Source organism: Pseudonaja textilis, chromosome 7 (genome assembly GCF_049901715.1).
Source record: "Pseudonaja textilis isolate UNSWEBS1 chromosome 7, rPseTex1.2, whole genome shotgun sequence".
Classification (NCBI taxonomy): Eukaryota; Metazoa; Chordata; class Lepidosauria; order Squamata; family Elapidae; genus Pseudonaja; species Pseudonaja textilis.
Window position 1 is genome coordinate 32,864,748 of NC_141996.1, and position 24,651 is coordinate 32,889,398.

At 35.3% G+C, this 24,651-nt stretch overlaps 1 protein-coding gene across 27 annotated transcripts in view; it reads left to right on the forward strand.

The window, feature by feature from the left end:
* Positions 1-24,651, forward strand: part of BBX (BBX high mobility group box domain containing) — a 126,932-nt gene that overhangs the window by 35,632 nt on the left and 66,649 nt on the right. For 10 of the 27 annotated variants that reach the window (XM_087937395.1, XM_087937389.1, XM_087937394.1 and 7 more), the window contains one exon: positions 10,160-10,211. The exons of 6 other annotated variants lie outside the window; for them this stretch is intronic. In XM_087937395.1, coding sequence (XP_087793521.1) covers positions 10,209-10,211 — 3 coding nt within the window. In that variant the 5' untranslated portion in view covers positions 10,160-10,208. Of the gene's footprint in view, positions 1-10,159; positions 10,212-22,996; positions 23,061-24,651 lie in introns of all 27 variants that reach the window. 11 more of the 27 variants (XM_026700799.2, XM_087937387.1, XM_087937386.1 and 8 more) reach the window with 2 other exon arrangements.

Sequence of the window (24,651 nt, forward strand, 5' to 3'; positions counted from 1 at the left end):
TGCTTTGAGTATTAATGTATAGGCATCGAAGCCCTTTGATGGGCGGCCTTGCATTTGTATTCTACTCTTGTTTTTTACCTGAGTTTTTCTTTCTTCTGATCAAGTCTCCAAAAGTTTTAAACTTGCCACTATTTCTGTTACATTAACACTCATGGAACTAGAGATTCCTTTAGATCAAGCTAATAAATTCCTATCATTCATTTTAAGTGAACAAACCATTGTATTCTTTGAAAGTGAAGACTTTTCATTTTTGCTATGAAGTCCAATATGTTAGGTGAAAAGTAGCCTTGACTGGAAATAACATTGACAATTTGGTTTTGCTGCACTGCAAAATATATTAATGGAACATGTTAAATAAAATAAGATTACACTCATATAGAAAAATAATATTCATAATTAATGGACAACATTTCATTGTTTGATTTCTGTTAGCAATCAAAGGGCTTAGCTTGTTAACACTTTACAAAATATCAAAGTAGAATTTGAGAAATAAGAATTCCAAAAGCTGTCATCTGCTTTATATATAAAATTGAAGCAAGCACCACATGTTCCAGTTCCATTCCAGTTAAGTTCTTAGAACAAATAGGCATGTTATTTTTATTATACTATTAATTATAATGTTGCAATCAGCAACATGATTGTTATATTCAAAGAATGGATATTTCTATTTTTTATCTGTAAAGTTGAATGATCAACACTGGTTTAAAGTTATCAGTAGGCAACTTTACATTTATTTTTCAAGCAATAGCTGCAGAAATGGTCAACAAATATAAATTCTACATACTTGTACCTATAGCAAACCTCATTTTATTGGACAAATTGAGACTAAAGATAGACAATTATTCATTCATCTTTATTAATGATAATAAAAGAATTATATCTCATGGTATTTTTTAAATATATTTTTATTATTTTTTAAGATATACATCCATATTGTATGTGAACAGGTAACATTCATATTAATCAATTCACAATAACAATATTAGTGATCTCTATCACATTTATCAAATTTAAGTAATCCTCATTATACTGTTCAGATATAAGCAAATAAAAATGCCTAACTCCCCATCTTAGTCTCTATCTTCATCTTTCTTGTTAGATTTAAACATTTCTCTATTATATATGAACAAATTTAACTGGGTATCATTCATATTGATCCAATTCACGCTAACATTGTTAATAATAAACTTTTCTCTATTGTGTATAGACAAAGTTAGTTCTGAGTATCATTCATATTTATCCATTTCACGCTAACGATGTTAATAACTCTATCACATTTATCCACTTTAAGTGATCCTCATTGTATTATTGAAATATACACTAAAAAAAGGTGCCTGGCCACTATGAACTTCTAATCTTTCTATCTATTTTTATTCATTTTATAAAAAAATATCTTCTAATATTTTCCTTGTCTAATTTTGTTTCTGCCTCCTTCAGCTTACATCAGGCTACTTTAATGTTTTAAGGGCAGTTCTATCTATCAATCATCTGTTTTCTCTAGTGCTTCAATTCTTATCTATTTTTTAATTTGCCTCCCACACTCCTCATCTTTATCTCGATCTTCCCCTCTATCTTTCTTGTTCAGTCTAAACATTTCTCCCAGTACAATCTTGTGCTGCCAATTCTCCCAGATATCTGCCCATCTTTATTCCTTGTTCTTTGCAAAGTGTTTTCTATTTTCTGATACATACCTTCAAATAAGTTCATAAAATTTTGGAACACCAAGGTCATCTCATTAAGAAATCTTCTCGTTTCCACAGATATTCCTTCAACTCCTGTCACAGTAGCAATAAAAGTGGGATGGTTAATTTTTAAGTAAAAGGGAAAACATCTCATCCAGCAACAATCTCTGTTCACTGCTCTCTTCACTCCTGCACTTTCTTAGATGTTCTGGCTGTTTCTGGTTTCGTGGCAGCCATGATGACTGTTGCTGTTCCTTCGGATGGGGGAGATTTTCCAAGTCAGGGAGGAGAGATACGTCTCCCCTCGACCGGCAAGGAGCCCCTCTTTACTTCACCACCCCTATAGGGTGGCTATGGCTTCTTTTGGATGTAGTCTGCAAAAACCCTTTTACAATATTGAGCCAATTTTTTATCCTTCAGCATGTTTAATAATTTTTAATTATTTTTTTCTGGAATAATTCCTACTAGAAAAAAATAGAAGTTTCTTTTTTTATATATACACACACTTATCATAAAAAACAAACACAAATTATGAAGAGCAAAGGAAGCAAATAAAGACCTGTTGGGTTATTGTTTCAAAGATATTTCCTTATCAGATTCCACAATGCCTTAAAAAATGACATAGCTTCTAATGTATTGCCCTTGTAATACAGGTTGTCCTCAACTTATGACCACAATTAAGCCCAAAATTTATGTTGCTAAGTGAGAAATTTGTTAAGTGCGTTTGGCCCATTTTATGACTTTTCTTGCCAGATTTGATAAGTAAATCACAGCAGTTGTTAAATTAGTAACATGGTTAAGTGAATCTGGTTTCTCCATTTGTTTTGCTTGTTGTAAAAGATGATCATATGACTCAGGCACAGGGCAACCATCATAATCGTGAGTCAATGGTCAACCATCTAAATCAGTGGTGGGATTCAACTAATTTAACAACTGGTTCTTCCTAATGTGGCTTGGGGTGGTCATGTGTCTGGGGGTGGCCAATTCGATGGCACTCATGGCAAGTTGGGGCGGCGCAGGTGGGCCAAAGCGGCTGTGGCAATGACCAGAGCCTTTGTGCAACAACAGCAATGGTGATTCTCCGACACCCATTTCTTTCTGGCTCTTGCTGCCCAACAGGGTTTTTAAAAAGAATTTTACAGCAGGAAACAGCAGGCAGCTATTTCTGACCTTTGTTGGTGCAACTGGGAACAACTCCGCCCCAAGAAACTAGCCTGCTGCCACTTCTTTGCCAGTGTGAACAGCCTACTGCTGCTGCCGCTTTACTAGTGCGAACAATCTGCAGTCACTGCCTCTTTGCCAGCGCGAACAGTTTGCCACGTCAGTTCAGGCTGGCAAAGAGGTAACGGTTTGGGTTGGCAAAGAGGTGGAGGTGGCAGTGGTTTGCACAGAGATGGTTGTAGCAGGCTATTCATGCCGGCAAAGAGATGGCAGTGGAAGGCGCTGGCAGAGGTGGCAGTTTGGGTGGCAGCAGACCATTCACACCGGTGGCAAAGAAGCGGCAGCAGACCATTCACACCGGTAAATAGGCAGGTAGGGTGACGTACCTGGATCATGTAGGAGGCAGCGGAGAATGGTGCACGGCAGGGAGCTGGGCCACATGGGAAGCTGGGGCAAAGTCAGGCATGTGGGCTGGGCTGCAGGGGCAGGTGGTTGAGGCAACTGAGGTAGCGAGCAAGGGAGCCAGAGGGCAGCAGCTACTATGCCACGGCCAAGGCAGGCAAGGCAAGATAAGGAGTGACTGGGCAGGGTGGGATGGGTGGGGCCGGCCAACCAGTGCCGCACAAAAATTTAAGAACTGGTTCACCTGAACCGGTCTAAACCAGCTGAATCCTTCCTCTGATCCAAATGTGAATCAGGTGATTATGGGCATGCTGCAATGTTCATAAGCATTAAAAATGGTCATAAGTCACTTTTTTCAGTGTGGTTGTATCTTTGAATGGACATTAAGTAAACTGTTGTAAGTTGAGAACTGACTTTACATTCAGAAATGTATCTGCCTTAAAAATAGCCCATGTTGAACTGTGTAGCGCAGTCAAATTTCAACACAAGAAATATTTATGACATTTTGTGTTATGATAAAGTTTATGTCATAAATTGTGTTATAAACATTTCCAAATTTCAATTCCATGGAAGTTCCAGATTTTTGTTTCATTTTGTAGGTTAGCCCATTTTTAAACTTGGTTCAAAAAGTTTTGCCCTTCACCTAGTTAAAGATGACAGGAATCCCAATTTTAAATAGTATATAGATAAAATATATTTAATAAATGGGAAGTCAATTTAATGCATATTTAATTGTGACATCTACCAGAGCATCATGCAAAAAAAGATAAACAGACATCAGACAGCTTATCTCTCATTTGAAAATTCCCATGAAGTTCACAGGCTTAATACATCCTAATTATTGTAAGGTTAAATACTGATTAAATAAATTATTATTAATCATTATTGCGCAGTATTGTCCAATCAGATAAAAATGTCAAACTTATGAAAACATATCTGGGTAATATCTAAAGGAAGAAAGAAAGAAAGAAATTGTTTTGACAGGGAGTAGAAAAGTGCAATAATATGTACGCAGATACATAATTTGATAAATTGTATCCATTCTTACAGTTTTGCATAATTATATGGCATAAACAAAAGGATATGTTTTAATTACAAATGTTAATTGATATTTCCTTCTCACATGCATGTCTGTTAATTAGTGTTTTTTCTGCTCATATGTACATATGAAATTGTCACGTTGAATTCTTTCCCTTTAAGAATGGTTTGCTGGACACACACATACAATTTATATATGAATGGTTCTTGTTACAAAACTAGTAGTCAAAATTAAATATATTGCAAACTGAAGAATTTTTTAATACGTAGCATCAGCTATTTGCTAGAGACAAGTAATAAATGGTGTGAGGTGTTAAGTAGAACTTAGGAATCCAACAGAAATTAAGAAAGTAATATAATAAAGAATTAGTATACAGAGTTACACTAGTAGTTTATCCAGTTTGATATCCTGTCCAAAACAGCTGCAAGAGATTGAGTGTCCTAGAGAGAGAAAAATGGGGGTGGGGGACAAAGAGGAAATGACTCACTACCTGTTGTTCACTTTCAACTTGTAGAAATCAAATGCTTTAATATACTTTGCATATGAACTTATGTGATGACTGGTAGCAAATTGTGTCCTCCAAGCATCTGTCAAATACACAGTTGGGTATCAGCTGTGTTCTTCCCTATCATAATATTCAACATCAGTAATTTTACAATTTAATGTGTTCATTTAGTACAAATTAATTATTTCATAACTATGGCTTTAAGAACTTTATCATGAGATCTATCACAAGTGAAATTACAATTCTATTGTGGTGTTTTTCCATGCAAAGTCTTAATTATATTAAATGCATATTATACTTTTACTACAAAGTACTAATAACAACTTACCATGCTTTGGATTTTAAGGCAGAAAGTACCCAAGAGTGTTGGCAGGGGAGGACACACAAGTAGCTATCTGCAGCTCCTTAAACCTACTGTGGAATTACACTGTAGGTGTAGAAGAAAGAAGAATATTATAATCAAAATTCTTGATCATTTTATCATACATTCTTAACATGCTCTTCCTGTTTCATATGTTATTCATTCATATCTATTTTATCATATTATATTTCTGGAATACTTTTATTTATATTAAATCTTTCTTTTAATTCTGCATGTGAGAACCATTGAAATCTAAATCCTTCTGTAACTATCCTCTTGATTTCATCCTAAAATCCCCATTGTTGTTTATTGATTTATTTGATTTATTTCATTTCTATCTCAACATTATTACTTTATTACTTTATAATACTCCCTCCTCTTTTTCCTCACAACCACCCTGTGAGGTGGAGTTGGACTGCAAGAGAGTGGCTGGGCCAAAGTCACCCATCTAACTTTCATGCCTAAGGTGGGACTGAGCTCATGGTCTCGTGGTTTCTAGGCCACACCTTAACCAACACCAAACAGGCTCTCTACTAGTAAATATTTATATGTTAACCATTTGTCATTGCCTGCTTCTTTTCTATAAAACACTTCTTGGACTGATGCCAGTAAAAATATTTTCGTACATAGGCTGGGGTTTTATCTCTACTATATATGTGTACTATTTCATTCCTAATATTATTTTTCAAAATCTGCTTTAAACTTGTCATATCGTAAGTAACCATGCCAAACCTCATAGCATTTCTTCCTAAAAGTTTCTTATTTCTTAACAAGCATTGTTTCATTTAAACCAAAAAGAAAACAGCAAAATACAGTTGTTATTATTACTATAATACTTTTATTCATTAAACATGAATCTCAGTCAACTGAACATTTAAAAATGTATCACAAATATTATTGACTGGCACTGATGGTTGATACGGGTTGCTGCCAGCACCCTACGTATTGACCAAGTATCTTCTTAAAATGTATGCTGTTCCAAATAGTGCAGGTTTTTTTGCAGTTCTGCTTGGTGTTATTGCAGGAAGCTGTAATTTCTTAATGTATTTTGTAAAATTCTTGGACATGTTGCTAAGTGCCCCGATAAAAATGGGTATCACTGTCACCTGTTTCATCCATAATGGCGTAGTTTCGATGGCCAGGTTACAATATTTCATGATTTCTTTCTAGTTCTTTTTTTCGAGTCTGGTGTCTCCTGGTACAGCAATATCAATAAATTGTACGCGTCGGTTTTCGACGACTGTGATATCTGGTGTGTTGTGTTCTAAATGACTATCCATCTGTATTCAAAAGTCCCACAAGATGATTATTGTTGTTGTTTTGTTGTTGTTGTATGGCATTGTTACATTAGCCAGAAGACTACAATGCAATTACAGAGTAATAGTTTCGTTGCCAAAGTGTCAATTCTGCTTTAGAAAAAAAATCCTTCCCATAGTGCGCCACATTAGGGTGAGCCGGCTTCACACCAGAAAGAAAAAAAGCAGCTCTTCCTGCAATGTCATCCAAGGCATCCTCCCACCCCAGAGCCACCTTGCAAACAGCCATTGCAAATGAGAAAGTACAGAGGACAGGAATCTGACTGCTTGCGCAGAGCATCAGTTTGTCTGCCCCTCTGAAGTGGTATCTATTTTATCTATTCACAAAGAACATGCTTTTAAACTTTCAAAGATGAGTGAATGACGGGCGTTCCCCCTGACATGCAGTGCTAGGACTCAAACTGCCGGAACAGAAACCATTCCAGTGTCATTAAGCCACTAAGCTACCACACCTCTAAAATACAGTTTAAAATCATGGTCTCATTTGATGTCACAGCCCTGTTCCCATCTATAGATCCAGAATTAGCCAAAGAATCCATGACTGCATTGTTTCACAGTACACCTGATTTAATGGAATACACAAAGATCAAAACACCAGGAACTGTGGATCTCATAAACCTCTGCTTAACTACGTACTTCCGATTTGATGGCCAAATTTACCAACAAATTAAAGGGACACCTATGAGATCACTGCTTTCAGGACTTAGAGCAGAGTTGTCATGCAACATCTAGAAGCGATAGAACTTCCACAGATACAACCAAAACTGTGGATCAGGTATATAGATGACACCTTCACCATAACAAAAAAGGATCAGTTAGAGAACAACCACAGAACCATTAATAACATTTTTTAAAGGAGTCCAGTTTATTATAGAAGAAAACAATTTGCTACCCTTCCTGGACATCCTGATCATCAGAGACACAATGGCAAACTAGAAATACAAGTCTACAAAAAAACCCACCCATACTAACCAGCTGCTCCACTACTAAAGCAACAACCCAACCTCTCAAAAGAGAAGCTGTGCAAGGACTTTATTTAAACGAGCCCAAACACACTGCAAAAACGCACACCTGGAACAGCAGACAAAGGAAACGGAGCATCTATGCAACACATTCCAACAAAATAGATAGCCACACAACATCATCAAAAAGTCAATGACTGCTCAACCCAATACAGCATAACCAATACTAACCCTAAAAGGAGTTGCACACAGTGATTCCAGTTGTAGTAGTCTGTTGGTCGTTTCCGAGATATACTTGATGAATCAGTGTAGCACACAACCAACTAAAATATTTCAAAACATCCCAAACAAACCAAAAGAACTAGCAACCCCAGAAGAAAATACAGAAGTCATCTACAACATACAATGTAAGAACTGCAACAATCACTATGTAGGGCAAGCAGGCAGAAGACTGACAGAACACATCCATGAACACCAACTGGCAGTCAGAACTTAGGATGAAAATAGTTTAATTTCACAACATATAGACATATTTAATCATAGTTTCAATTGAGAAAATGTGATAATCCTAGACCAGGCCAAGTCCAAAAATGCTAGGGAATTTCTAGAAGCCTGACACTCTGACAAATCAGTCATTAATAGATATTAACATCTATAAACTATGGAAAAGAGATAACCAACCCAAAAGAGAACAAAAAGACTCCAGAACCTCTCCACCAGTAATTGGCACCAGATCAGCATAGATTAACTCCAAGATAACTTCAGACCAACAATCAAGTACACAATACTCCAATCAAAAACTGCCAAAGAGCCATCAGTAAACATCTCAATCAAAGAATCTCTAAGATTGCCCCCATCTACACAGACGGGCAAGTCACCAGATGATAAACTGACAGCAAACAAGCACTCCTTGCTAGCACTGATGTGTAACTGAATTAGGATAATGAAACTGCAAGACAATAAGCAAGCTCAGATATCACCAAGGACTCCTTAATTTAAAATCTAGTAGCCCACGTCTTCCTCTTTCCTCTTGTACGTCTTCTGATCATTTTATTTATTTTCATTTACTTATTCATGTCATGCCTTTATTATTTTTACAAATAACTTAAGGCAATAATTCACATGAGTCTAGAGGAAGAAATTAAGTTGTATTACAGGTAACATTTAGTGACCACAATTAGTCACTAAGCAAAGCAGTTACTAGATAGAAAATCACATGACTGCAACTGTATTTTTGGTTGCCTCCTAACATCTCTTTGGAATGCTCATCCCATTGCTTGATAATTAACAAAAGTGGTATTTACATTTATTTGGAGGGAAAGGAATAAGAAGAGAGTAATCATATTGAAAGCACAGCTCTAGTGCCAGCAGTTGCTGTTCTGATCACTTCATCTTTAATTACTCTATTAGGACTGTTGTTGGCAAATGGGATGAGGATAGGGCAGGGAGGTGCCAAAGACAAGTATTGATTGGGGCAGAGACATAGGGTGTTTTGGTTGGAAGACTTGGATAGTGGTGGTTTGTTTGGGAGGAAAGGGGTTGGTGTGGGGAAAAAGTGGGTTTCCAGATAAGCATATTGCAAGGAGTGCATCCCTGGTCTAATATGAGCATTGGAAATGGAAGAAGCAATGAAGGATAGGGCTTCCTGAAGGACACTCTTGCATGTAGCCCCAACTCAAGCAGAACATTTATTCCTACTTGGCAACGGGGTGATTAGATGGCCAACAGCTTCCGCATGTTTCCTCCTGGATAAGGACCCACAGTCAAGTGGCAATGGGCAGAGTAAAAGGTGGCTCTGCAGCCACTGACCAAGCGCCCTTTGTAGTGCCCTATTTTTAATCAAATTTTTCCTCACAGTGAAACACTAATCACTACAAGAGCTCCGTTAAGGCCAATTAACTTGTCGGTCTGCTGGGTCTCTCCATATAAATGGGGCATAGTCTCATCCATTCTGCGTGACTGCTGTGTCCCACATCAAACTGTATATCACATCTTGACAGGCTGTATCTGAAGGGATACATTGTTGCAGTATCTGATTTTTTAAAATATAAACAATAATGTGCTTCAGTGGTTAGATGGGCTAGACATTTGTATTTGAACACAGATCTTTTTTAACATGTACATTTTATTGTGTTTTACTAATCTAGGTGAAATGTTAATATATAATGTTAGTCTACATATAATAGGCCGTACACTAAATAAATAAATAAACTTTCTCATGCAGTTCCTGCACCACCAAAATGGAAAAAACTGGCTAGGGTCCTAAGCTGGCATAGCCTAAACTGGCTGGTCAAATGCGTATGGGTGCCTTCTCTTTGCAAGCATGTAGGGGCAGAGACTCAAAATGCATACAACCTGTAATATAAAACAGGCTTACCTTTGGATCCTTATACATTTGTAATAATGTTTTGAACAGTAATACAGAACCCTAACCCTATCAGTTCATACTTACTGTATAATTTGACAGTTTGGGTTTTTATAACATTGACATTTATCATAAATTATCCATTAGTTTCATTGTTTTTTGTCTGCATTGTCTATGGTTTTAAATCATTTTCCTTTATACTATAAATCCCCAAAATAGTGTTGTACCTGCAAATTTTAACATAATATACATTAATATTTAGTATTTTTGAAGGATTGTTAAAGTGTATTAGAAATTGCTAATTTATAATTGGATTTTAATGAAACCGCAGAAGATACTGACATAATATATTTTTGCAAATTCTAGGAGACGAAATTAAGGATGGGTAGAAAGGCTCTGCTAATCTGGTGAGGTGATGGTAAGTGTAAAGGCTGTTTGAATAGCAAGGAATTTATGTGACTTAGTTCTTGATTAGATATGTCATTAACATATTGTTGATTTAGGTATGTTATTAGCATGTCTAAATTTTGTCCATATTCATACTATTTTTTCAACCTCTCTTAGCTGTCAGTTTTTTTTACATTATATTCTCTCCATTTGAATGAATGTAGTAAAAAGGTAGTAAATTATCACCCCTAGCAGAACACAGTCCTGTTAAAAGTCAAACAATTTATCCTACTTTAGATCTTAATTGTTCACCCCATAGATGAAAGATGAAATGTAAAATCTACCACTACAGGTAGTCTGATCCACAGTTGTTCTGTGAAGAAATGGTTTTTGGTCATGGATATGAAGAAGAAATGAATAAAACATTAATGGAGAGTTTCAGAAAAGATCATTCCATGTTGAGATTATTCCATGAGAAAAAACCAAAAATAATCCCACCTTTATTCTGTTAGGTATATGAAGGGACATGGAGAAATAATTTCAGCTGTTCCTAAAGCATATGTCCTCAGATTCCTATATCACCTTTGTTGGCATGTTCTGAAATTTCTCAAAATTGTAAATATTTACCTGGAAATATGGTGGCCCAGTACTTCAGGTATGCATGCACCAATTCTAAATGGAAAGGAATAATGACTTAATGTCATTATTCCTTTGATATAATGTTACTTCTAATGCAGCCCCAAACTGGATTAGCTCTTCTGACAGCTTTTCTCACTGCTGGCTTATGTTCATCTTACTGTCAGTTCCTTTAATAATTTAATACTTACATATCATGATTCCCTTTGTACGTGTGTCCTACATGTTTCTCCCTAAATGTAATACCTTACATCTTTGATCCTTATTAATTGACATCTTGATCCTGTCCGTCCAGTCTGCCAATTTGTCCAGATTAAACTAGTTTAGTTTTGTCATTCTGGAAGTTGGCCAGGTCTCCCAATCTTTATCATCCTCAAATCTGATAATGAGCCCATCAGTGTAATTATCCATATCATTAATTAAATCTTAAATAATATTTACCTCAAGATATATTGATATAAAGCAGTAACTAACTCTCAGAGCAGTTAACTAGCCAGTTTTGCTAGAACTCATCAATGAGAATGTTGCATGAATTATTTTTGTCAGAAGATTTGCTGAAATTAAGGTGAATTATATTCACGGTATTCCCTTTGCCTATTAGAACAGTTCCCTGCCAAAGTTCATTAACAATTGTTTTCAGGATATATATACTAGCCTGATTTATTACCTGCTCTAACATACATTTAGAGATCGGTACTTGATAATTAGTGGGCTTCTCTTTTCCACCTTTTTTAAAAATGGCACCTCCCCCGACAGCTCTTCAGTTAGTAACTATATCATTTCCAGTTGTGCAATAATGATAACTCTTTGGGAAGATAAAGATATGTGGTCCACTACTCATAGATTGCACATAATTATTATAAAGTCTAGGCATAACATTCATGATCTCATAACTCAAATTAATGGGGAAAAATAGTAGCTACCAAAGGTATTCAGCCATAGGCAGAGGTTTTATCTGAAATCTTACAACAGTACTGTAAGTCTTCATGCCTAGAATAAAGAACACATAGTTTTAATAATTAACAAAACTTTCCAGAAAACAACTGTTTGTTTGCTTGTTTTGTGTTTGTTTACTATCCTGCCTTTATTGTTTTTATAAATAATTCAAGATGGAGAACATACCTAATACTACTTCCTTCTCCTACCAGGATGATTAGGGGACTGGAGGCTAAAACATACAACGAACGGTTGCAGGAACCGGGCTTGGCTAGTCTAGTAAAGAGAAGGACCAGGGGAGACATGATAGCGGTCTTCCAATATTTGAGGGGCTACCACAGGGAGGAAGGGGTCAAGCTATTTTCTAAAGTGCTTGTAGGCCAGACAAGGAATAATGGATGGAAACTGAACAAGGAGAGATTTAACCTGGAAAAACAGAGAAACTTTCTGCCAGTGAGAACAATCAACCAGTGGAACAGCTTGCCCTCGGAAGTTGTGGGAGCGCCATCACTTGAGACTTTCAAGAAGAGATCGGACTGCCATTTGTCAGAAATGGTGTAGGGTCTCTCGCTTGGGTGGGGGGTTAGACTAGATGACCTACAAGATCCCTTCCCTATTTTCTCCATAAAACAACTAGATGAGATGAATTAGACTTGAGAGAGAGTGATTGACCCAAGGTCACCAAGGAGACTTTCATGCCTAAAACTCATAATCTCTGATTTCTAGTCTGGTGCCTTAATTACTAGAGCAAACTTAATTTTTGGCTCTTTAACTTTTAAAACACATAGAATAAGGTTTTTCTATATCGCCTTAGTTTATCCTTTTTAGATATTGTGAAAACTACAAGTCATGAAATTTCATGCCTTTTAATAAAATATGTTAGTTGAAAAAGATGTTAAGAGATTTTTCTTCTTTTTTTTTGCTGCTTTCTAACATGTCTTCTCTAGCTATAAGCCTAACTGTAGGGTGGGATGAAGGTTATTACAGGGGTATCTTTGGAAGAAATAAGGATTTGTTCCAAAGATAAGATTGAAATTGTGAGCATTTGTCCATAGAGTTGCCAGAATTGGACCTACCTTGATTACACTTAACAAGTAGGTATATTATTTAATCCAGGATCAGAATTATTAGAAGGATGCATATTTTCTGTTAGTGATTTGGACAATCATTCATATCTACTAAATGGAGCGCATAGGTTGTATAAATAATAAAACCAGCTACATTACAGAGTTTTATAGGTTTTCACAAATTTGCCTTGAAGTTATAAAGGCTTTCAGAGCAATGATCTGTTTTTCCACTAAGTAATCTCAGTGATATGCACTTTTCTGGATGGTATTAGCTAAACCATAAACAGATAACTGACAAAGGTAAATTTGAAAGCATGGATTCTGAAACCAAAATAAATGTGTTTTTAAAAAGAACTTGAATGATAGAAATACGTAGAGTTTCAGTTTTATTATTGATTGCTGTTGGATTAAAACTTAACATTCCTGGAATTATCTGCAGAAAATATAAGGCAAAATTATGATATAATGAACATTTATTTTCTTAATTTGTACCAGTTAGATTTGTCAGAAAAAAGCATGCCGTCTTCAATATGGGTTCATTTTCCAGAAATTGATTTATTTTAGTATTGCCAACTTTAGATTACTTGACCACACTGTGGCCTAGTAGAATAACCTCAGTTCCATACAAACTTTAGAATTATATGTCTCATATTCAAAGATGTATTCTGACTTATTTAGTTCTAGGCATTCTTAATTAAAGATACAATTATCTGCATAAAGGGAAAACAAGGGGAAAACAAACAGGATAAAATTGATGTATTAGTATATCAATTCTAAATTTGCTTATTTTTACTCAGATAAAAATTGAGTTTACTAGAGTCCAGTTACTCATAAATTATATATAATTGTATAATCATTATATATATATATATATATATATATATATATATATATATATATATATATATATATATATATATATATAAAAATAAATCTTTTTGAGGAAAATTGTAAAACTCAGAAAAATGCTCATTACTCTTAACACGGCTATGGATTTATATACATACTTGTGCTTATATAATTTACTGTAATTTAACAATACCAAAAGTAGGAAATACAAAAATAATGCAAGGATGCTCCATTGGCCTGAAGTTAAGGTACAAAATTAGAACTGTACGCATATTCACACAGAATTCTGATAAGGACTAGGTTGATTTTGTATTGCTCTGTATTTTTATGGTATTCTCATTTGCTACATGAATTAGATAAATATGTGCCTTTAGGCCCTCATTGGAAACAACTTATAAAGCAGCTGGATGAGGCTGAAAAATAAACAATCCATAGTTGCTTTAACGATTTGAAGATGGGAACCCTGGCATAGGACTTTTCATTTCCAGGTTCTTTTTCTTTGTATCTATTTATCCAGCACTTGCTATAATAAAAATCTCTCTACCACAGACAATGATGCAGTTTTAGTATCTTCAATTTTGTAATGATTGTTCTTGTAAGACTTCAGTTAACAAATGTACCGGAAACCTATATATCTGTAGTTCAACTTGCTTTCAGTATAATATGAATGTCTTCAATGATTCAATTTGGGGGATGGGCCAATTGTCTAATAATGTATACTTTAATGGCCACTAAACATTCAGTGCTACATGAAAGAGTGACTGGGTTATTATTGTTTATGTTAGCAATGCTATTGGTATGTCAGTAATGCAGTATTCTTCAATTTAGCTGTTAAGTATAGTCTATAAGAGTCTTGTCTGTGCTTCATTCCTCCTCTGCTCATTTTTTGCTTGCTCCACCCCATTCTTCTGTGTACTGCTGAAATCACTTTCCTGTATTTATGAAAGCTGGTCAGAAACTAATGGTCCATGTTTGAAATAATTATTTTCATAGCACTAGCAACAATTTTAAAGCCTGATTTCACTTGTTATTGATAAACTGACACTACTCCCTTGTAAAGCTTCTATGATTAAAAATCACAAAACAAGCAATATCCTAATTATCTTGTTTGCCATAAGGCTACAATTAGAATTATAGAATTTTGTACCATTTTTAAGAAGTTGAATCTAAAACAGGCTAGATAAGTTACTGGCAGGAATCAAAGTGTACTGTGCCCAACTCTGTAACCCCATCCAGTGTTGGTGGTACTAACCTTTGCAGAGTGGAGGGTTACATACAGTGGATGGGATTGCAGACTTAATCTCGATCGGGCATGATTTGACTACAAGAAAAGGGTGGTATTTCAGGAGCAGCATTCCCAAGACTGCCTCTACTGATCAGCACATGCCTCAACTATGGCATCAAGAAACTGATGGACATTGTCATTTCATTTCATGAATTTGAAAGTAGGAAAATTTATGTATATTCTTTTGTGTACTTTATTATACTGACATGAGTATTCATTTTGTCAGAATAAAAAAGATGATTACAGTTGAAATTGGTTGATTAAAAAGCATATGTGTTAAAATAAAAAATAGGATCAAGAATGAATGGCTGATGAATATTTGTTGATTGTATTCAAAATGAATAACTGGTATGAAAGAAGTCAGTTGAAGTGGTTTGGTCAGATAGAGGAAATGAACAACATTAAAACTGGAAAACAAATTTGTAAAGAAAAAGAGTGCATCTATTGAAAGGGGGAGACTGAAAAAGGTTTGGATAGGTGAGGTTGATGAAATCCCAAGGAGTGAGTATAATCAGTGTTACAGAGTATAAATTTGTGTATAGACATGGTAAAATCAGGTTGGTAAAAAGATATTGAATAGTATTGGCAAATTATATTTAGTTTTTCTTTTCTATTTCCTACCTTTAATACCTTTTATTTACTACTTATTTGGGGAGGGGCCTTTGTATTTATATATCGTGCCATAGTTTTAAAAACAAAATATTTCAAGAGTTGCTTTGTTAGTTTGCAGATTATAGAAAAACTATCAGCACACTAAAGTTTTGATAAGCTATGCTACATAGTTGTTTACTTAATATATTTTTAGTCTTCCCAAATTAGGGAATATGAACAAGATATCAGGGAATGTGCTTCCCAATATGAAGCACAAAATTATTTGTGCGAAATATACATCAATAGAAATGCATAAAATATCCACAGTATGCTATTTACCCATTTTTATAAAATAAGGAAATATTTATAGTCAACAATATTATGTTAGGCCACCAGAGGTCTCTTGTTCTCTTTTGCTGAAAACTTCATACAGATAAAATAACTTCACTGTACACAAAAAAGAGATTATCTGCAAACTACAGTATATGTCACTGTTGGGAGAGAGAATTCTTTTATGGCAGGCAACTGATTAAATGGTTTGTTCTGTTGCCTGGAGAAATGCTTGTTTGAGGACCTCTTAGCCAGAATCCAGAATTTCCTCACATATAAAGAAACCATCTATACAACTGTCCCCAAACAATAGTTCCCTTGCGTGCTCAAATTATCCCACTATGAACATAATACAAAAACTTAGGTAGGTGGAGAAGGATCTAATGCTGGAAAAGATGGAATGAAAGAGAAAGACAACCAACAGCAAGGGTGTGTGTGTGTGTGTGTGTGTGTGTGAAATCAATTACAGTGGCAATGAATGTATTTTAGAACATCTGAAGAGTATATTGTCTCCTTGATTGATCACTCTGGAAAATCCTATGTGGTCACTGATAGTCAGCACCAACTTGATGGCACATAATCACCAGCAACTATATTGTTATTTCTGTTGTTCATTCAGTCAGTTATCCTTTTCATAAGGAAACTGTTCCTTCTTTCGAGAGTAATCCTGGAATGTATTTTATAAAATCTTCAGCCTGTATTATGTAACATTTTAAATACACATACAAGGAAATTCAGTTTAACCTAACAATTGAACTACCAAAACAGTTACCTCAGTAGACTGGAAATCTGAAAATAATAGAAAATTATGTGACTGTTTTTATTTATACATTTTAAAGTAAGATTTCTTGTTGAATTGTAAAATGCTGTTTAGTAATGTAAGAGAATCTGTTAGTAGCAAGCTAACTTCTCCTTGTTACAGGGTCAGTGGAGGCACCGTTGAAAGACTAAATTAGGGACAGATTATCATGGAGAAAATTTAGTGGTCGCTAAGAGTCAACAGGTTTTCATGGCTGGGACTCGTTTGTTGATAAGGGCTAGTTTCCAGATGTCTGACTTGATGCACATAATAATTCTTTTCAAAAGGTCTTTGTAATTCAGTGATTCAGAAAGCAAATTTATGGAATTGTTTTTAAATCGGAAAATGTGGTGTTTTCAAATATTCATTGTGATATTTATTGGTAATCCATCCAAATATTTGTTAACAATGTTACTAATTGAGAAAGAAAAACAACCTGTGGCAATCCAGGAGGGAATTAATTACTAAGGATTTGCAAAGCATTCAAAAGAAGCTCTTCACAATTTTTGTTCATATGAACTATGCACTACATCTTGAAGCAGTAAAGTTGTTATCAACTTCAGAAGGGTGGTAAAGCCGCTTCAGAGGCTGCTGCTGGCTACGTATTTATGTTTGTGCATGCATAACTCTTTCATTGGTAATCCCACCAGAAATATTGTCTTTGCATAATAGAAATAATCTTCAAAGCAGCCATGTAAGTCCCAAAGAACATTACTGTTTTAATGCGATTGAGCCATTGTTCTACTCGAAGATTGTAAAGCGCTTCTTTCATCTACATTGTATACCCAATTGAGTTTTAAATAGTGTTATTAATTTCTCCCATATATGAGGTGACTTTATTATTCTTTTGTTCAAATTCATCATGCAATTCAACGTATTTGATTCAATGTTAATTAATATAAATCTAAATAGGTAGTAGAACTAAATTTTCTCTTTTAAAAACGACTAAAGGTTAGAGACCTGGATAATTCCAGTAGCTGAAGATGTCCAAGTAGCTGAAAGTCATGTATCCATTTCAGCATGGAATGATGTTGCTCTAATGACTGGTGTCATTCTTGATTAAAATGAAAACTAGCAGGAGGTAGAGAATGACACCCATGCAAGTCACTGATAACAGTATTAAGAGATTAACTCATTCTCTGAAACCACAGAAAGGTTTAAATTTTAGTGAAGCGCCAGCTTTGTAATCCAATCCAATTCTGCAGATACCTACTCACAAGAAAACTACCCTAATTTATTTATAATAAATTATTAATAATAATGATCTGAATGTCTAGCATGGTTGAGATATCATATATAAAAAAACAAAGTCCCATTTTTTTCCATCTGTTTACCCATTAAACCTAAAAGAAAAAGCTCTAGTTCAGTGATACATTTACTCTAAGAATTCTCTGAATTAAAGAACCCAATAACTATTAGCCTTCTTATATAGCCACCAAAGGTGATGAAAAAGTGCCTTCAGATAATTTACATTTCCAACATATGTTTAACATACCAATTATACTTCATGATAATGTATCAGGTGTCACATATCAACATACATCATCTTGTAAAAAATTCTCTTTAAATTATAACTCAAAGTGAATTTCAGTTTCTTCCATATAATCTCCCACTGACAGCATTATATTTTATCAAAAAAAATACCCATTTAGTCATAAAATCTTTAACATTGATCTTATATATTCAATAACTATACATCTTGGCAACAAGATGCTCATCGATAGTAAACTAATCCAGTTCAAATTAAGTTTTCTCATTTGTAAAACCAAAATTCTTATCAGAATTGTATCTAACTGTTGAACATAAATAATTAAAAATTAATATCCTCCTGTTCCAATTGTTCCCTGGTTTTTTATTTAAAGTCTCCTTCAAAAAGTCAATAAATCTGCTTAAGTTAACCAAATTTGTGTAAATTCCATTTTTCCTCTGAAAAGTTTATTGGGTGACAGTCAGCGAAATTTTGGAAGTCAATCTGTTTATTCCAAACATTCAGTACAGCATGAAAATCTTTATTAACCTTAGATTTGTCATATCATAGATAGGCGTGCCACTCAAATCTCAAACTCTATATCCTTTCACATTCAGTAACCTGTTTTTTCTGAGTGATCAATCTTTCGTCAGTACCAAACAACAAGCAACAAAATACAATGTATGTATGTATGTATGTATGTATACGTGCAGGTCTTGGCCTGTTCGGGTCTTTTCCCATATAAGATTGAGGTTATCTTGTGGGGAGGTTGGCTGTGTTGTCATTTCTTGATTGGTTGATGGAGTTGATGTTTGCAGATTGGCTGGCTTTTTCATAAGAACATGTGTGGCTGAGGTATTGGCTGTGTGTCTATCAGCCTCCTATGTTGTAACGACCTGGGTAATGGGCTGTGTGATGAACTTCTGAGTTCTATTGTTGTGACATCCTGGGTCTTGTGCTGTAATCTCCTGGGTCGTTGGCTGTGTTGTAACATCCTGAGGTTTTGTGGTGTAGCCTCCTGAGTTCCGTGATGAGGAGTGGCTGTGATGTGAGGTTCTGGGTTTTCGTTTGGCTCCGAGTTTGAGGCCTGGATATGTGTCCATGGCATGTGTCCGTTTGCTTGGTTTGGGGGTTGGAGTGTGTGGCAGCTGGTGATGCAGCCATGGTCTGGTTTCTGGATGGTGGTTGTCTTTCGTCGGTGGGGTGGGTTTGGGTTTGAGTCTGAGTCTGGTGAGAGAGATAGGTGGTGGCGTCATGTGTTGTTTTGGGTCTGGTGTTGGTTTTCGTGGCTGGGACTCATTTGTTGATAAGGGCTAGTTTCCAAATGTCGGGTAGGCGAGAGGTATTGTCCCGTTTATTCATGTTATGGGGGTGTTTCTCTATTTTGATGGCTTCCCTGATTATTCTCTTGTTGAAGTGTTCAGTATTGGAGATTAATTTGGTTCCCTCAAAATTAATTTCATGTCCTGTGGCTTTAAGGTGCTGGAAAAGGGAGGAAGTATTTTCTTCTTTTCTGAAGTATTTTCTTCCGCTCTTGTGTTCTGTGATGCGTGCATTTATTCTCCTATTGGTTTGTCCAATGTATGTGGCTGGGCAATTGTTGCATGGTATTTCATAAACTCCTTGGTTTTCTAGCTGGATCTTGTCTTTGGGGTTTCTTAGGATGTTGGCTATTTTTTGGCCAATGCCGAAGGCTGTCCTGATATTGAAAGCATGAATAGAAGAGATGACTCCATCAGACTGTCAATTATCTGGAAGCCTACACTCACAAACAAAAAAATATCCACACCACAAGCCAAGCAAACACCTGGGCACAAACAGAACCCCCCTGATATCTCCAGCTCAAACACACCCCAAGCAGGCACGCAGATGAAACCTAGCTTCCTAATAAATGATAGCCGTCAATTTACCCGAAGCCAAGCCGCACTAAAAGCCTCCAATACAGGAAACACAATGTTGCCAGCAAATCAAGACAAAAAAAATGCTACAAAACAGACAGAAGATATTAGAAACACCAATCAAGCAGAACACAGCAAACTCCAAGACCAATAAACACAGACCAAGACTCCCAACCAATCAGGATGAAGAAAAAATCATTCTGACACAGCAGTAGGCTAGCACCAAATTTAAAACAGAAACAACTGTGAAAGCCTGACACACAGATGAACCCAATACAGAAGCCTGATGATGGCAGATGAGATTCTGCCGAAATGTTGCTACAACTTTAAAAGCACAACTACAATGATGTGGGAAAATACCCGAACAAAGCTGAATGCCATACATGTAAGTACCCTCGAAAACTTAAGAAAACACACACACACACACACACATATATATATTCTTAAGTTTTGCGGTACTTACATGTATGGCATCTGCTTTGCTCTGCATTTTCCCACGTCATAGTAGTTGTGCTTTTAAAGTTGTAGCGACGTTTCAGCAGAATCTCATCTGCCATCATCAGGCTTCTGTACAGAAAAAACACACACATATATATGTGTGTGTGTGTGTGTGTGTGTTTTCTTAAGTTTTCGCGGGTACTTACATGTATGGCATTCAGCTTTGTTCGGGTATTTTCCCACGTCATTGTAGTTGTGCTTTTAAAGTTGTAGCAACGTTTCGGCAGAATCTCATCTGCCATCAGAAAAAATATATATCTAAAAACATAATTAAACATAATTTTTTGATATATATGTGTGTATGTATGTATGTATGTATGTATGTATATGTATGTATGTATGTATGGTATTCAGCTGAATACCATACATACATACATACATACATATATATCAAAAAATTATGTTTAATTATGTTTATATATATATATATGTGTGTGTGTGTGTGTGTGTGTTTTTTCTTAAGTTTTCGCGGGTACTTACATGTATGGCATTCAGCTTTGTTTGGGTATTTTCCCATGTCATTGTAGTTGTGCTTTTAAAGTTGTAGCAACGTTTCGGCAGAATCTCATCTGCCATCATCAGAAGCCTGATGATGGCAGATGAGATTCTGCCAAAACATTGCTACAACTTTAAAAGCACAACTACAATGACATGGGAAAATACCCGAACAAAGCTGAATGCCATATGTATGTATGTATGTATGTATGTATGTATGTATATGTATGTTTTCTTAAGTTTTCGCAGGTACTTACATGTATGGTATTCAGCTTTGTTCGGAGATATATATATATATATATATATATATATATATATATATATATATATATATATATATATACACACACATACATACATACATACATACATCATACATACATACATACATATATAGGTATATGTATATATTTGTTTTCTTAAGTTTTCGCGGGTACTTATATGTATGGTATTCAGCTTTGTTCGGGTATTTTCCCATGTCATTATAGTTGAGCTTTTAAAGTTGTAGCAATGTTTTGGCAGAATCTCATCTGCCATCATCAGGTTTCTGTATTGGGTTCATCTGTGTGTCAGCACCAATAATGACATGGGAAAATACCCGAACAAAGCTGAATACCATCCATTTATTTATATGTGTGTGTGTGTGTGTGTGTGTGTATAAACAATTTATGTTTAATTTTCCCCCCTTGCTATAAAAACGTTTACGTTGCTACTGATATTGTTGACAGCAAAAAGACTTGAACCTATTGAGTAATGTCTGTTTTGAAACTTAGTAGGTGCAAGTTATGTATATGTGTGATAATTGATTTTCTTCCCTTTGAGTGTATCCAACTTTCAGAGACTGCCTGGAAAAGTCCATGCAATTTCCTTAGCAAGATTTCAGAAGTGTTTTGCCATTGCCTGATTTCTAGGGCTGAGAGAGAATGACCAGCCCACAGTCACTTGGCTTTGTGCTTAAGGTTGGATTAGAACTCCAGGTTACCCGGTTTTTAGCCTGATACTTCAATCACAATACAAAAGGTGAATTGTGAAATATAGTAGTAGTCCAAAGGGGGAGAAACTATCGAAGTTTTGATATGCATTTAAACAGGAAGCATTAATTTCCCCTTTAAACAAATAAGGCAGTGTTCTAGAACCTTGAACTTGAAATATTCTAGATCATAATGTGCAAAGTGGTGAGGATTCCTGTATGTTTAGCTGAATAGATTTCTTTAGACAGCAATAGATAAAAGACTCATTATGATACCTTCTTCAGTATAATATTGCTATGGTGAACTTGAGGCAGATTATGTAAGTTTCTAAATCAAGCCAAATATATATTTTTTAGAATATTAGTGTAGCTTTTTGCAAATTGGTACCAACCAAGTAAATTGGATTTCTCAGAATTATTAGCCAACAGCATATCAGCCATGTTCAGCGGGAATTCTGAAATAAGTTGTCCCAGTATATCAGGCTGCAATAAACAAGCAATTTTTTATATTCTACTTTCTGTGAGCAAAAGCAAAATTTAAAGACTATATAGTTGAATATTTATTCAAGGTGTAATTTCTTATTTTTTTATCTGTTAATGTTTCAAGATAAACAGAGAGCTGTTTCTACCTATATCATTATATGAGCATTGTTATACGATACATATACTATAATTTACCATTTTTTCAACAGTACTAAATAAAATTTCAGATGAAAAGTTATTGTTTTCTAATATATATTTACAAGCATGCATAATTACAAAGCAGACGTGTTCAACTGTTGAATGTAAGCGGCCTACATATTAGATGAAGAATTCAAGAGATTGAAGTAATATCCTATTACTTCTTACATGGGAATCAACCCATTGAATCACTAGGATTTACTTGCAAATAGATATTTATAGGAGGTTATTTTATGTAAGAGATATGCATGGTGGACCTAGAAGAAATAGTGATCTAATAATGTACATTTGCTTACTGGAGATCTCTCTTCAGTCCCTTTAGCACATGGAATCCTTCACAGATACTACTGTACATTGCTGTTCTGGATGAGTGGAAGGTAAATGCATTTGTTTTTTTATGAAGTTCTGTTACAGAAGTCAATATATATACTTGTTACAAAGTAAGTGTATATCACCTCATATGTTTTTGCCACTTTCTAACTTCATCTATTTTTCTGTACATTGCTTACAAACTTAAGCTTTTGAAGAAAAAATGAAATAGGGTATTAGGCAGGGGGCCAACTCAGTACTAGAAAACTAAACTTCATGACAGGCAGCAATACCTTTAAGATGGTGCTTCTCAAACCTTTTCCTTCAGTACCCAAAACTGCATATCAGATTTTTTTTTTAACCCAATATAGATAAAACTTTTAAAGTCAATTTAAATGTCCCTGTTGTGATTGGGTAATATGTGTGTTATTATCCAAAGAATTTTTTTTTTACCTAATTTGGGGTAATTTACCTGGGTTTAGGGAAAACTTTTTTAAGCTAACAAAGATAATGTTAAATTTGCTTTGTACTAAGTCAAACATAACTGATAAACTCCATTTATACTAAAGAATTTTGTGAAAACGTGTAAGATGCTCTCCAATACAAAGGAAATGCTGTAATTTTTTTCAAAAGTTTTAAGTTACATAGTATTATAAAACACAAAATATAAAAGTAAAGAGAAGGACAGGGGGAGGGGGAGGGGGGAGGGGAAAAGTGGAAGTGAAGTGAGGAAAGATAGGGCCGGAAAAAAGAAAAAGAAGCATTGACTTCCAACCTCTGTTACAATAAAATAAGGTATTAATATCAAATCACAGCTTCTTGCTTTTCCCTAATAGTATAAATAAGTCATTTCAATAAAGATCTATTAATCTAATCTGTAAAACCCAAAGTCAGAGTTACATTCTTTTCCACATCAAGCATGAAATTCAGAAGGTATTTCCATGTGAAAACAAAAATACTTATGTTCTTTTCTTTAATCAAAGTAGTCATTTCCGCCAACTCCATCAACTTCTGCAACCATTCTTCCATGCTAGGAATTGAAGTGTCCTTCCATTTTTGCACATATAACAGTCTTTCTGCTGTCAACATGTATAATAAGAAAGTTCCAAATTTGTTCTCCAATTCTTTTTTCATGAGATCCATGCCCGGTTTAGCAAAGAGGAAAGAAGTTGTGATATGTCATGTGATGATGTGAGTTTGACAGCCCTGCTCTCTAAGGGAACAATCATTTATTAAGTTACTAATTTTCTATGTGTTACATTTATTTAATGTATGGAAATGTTGCATTATCCAGGAAACTACAGTATTGGTACAGAGTACTTGTTTGATTGCCAACATTCAGTTCACGTTTGTGTACTATCCAGAGTGCACCACAGGGAGCAGACTAGTTCCACACTCAGAAAGGTTTAATGGTGTTCTATAGCAGTCATCAGGGTCTTCTCTTTCCACTGGTATTGCCTCATACTTGGTGTTACATTGACAAAGGTCTGGCACCAGCTGGATTCATACTACCACACCATATGCTGTTATTTTCTCACGAAAGTGATACTGCTTTATCTACTTGCATGTGACATGCTTTCAAACTGCTAAGTTAGCTAGAGGCAAGTGAAGGGAGCTCATTCCACAATGCAGTGCTAGGACTTGAACCTCCAAAGCAAA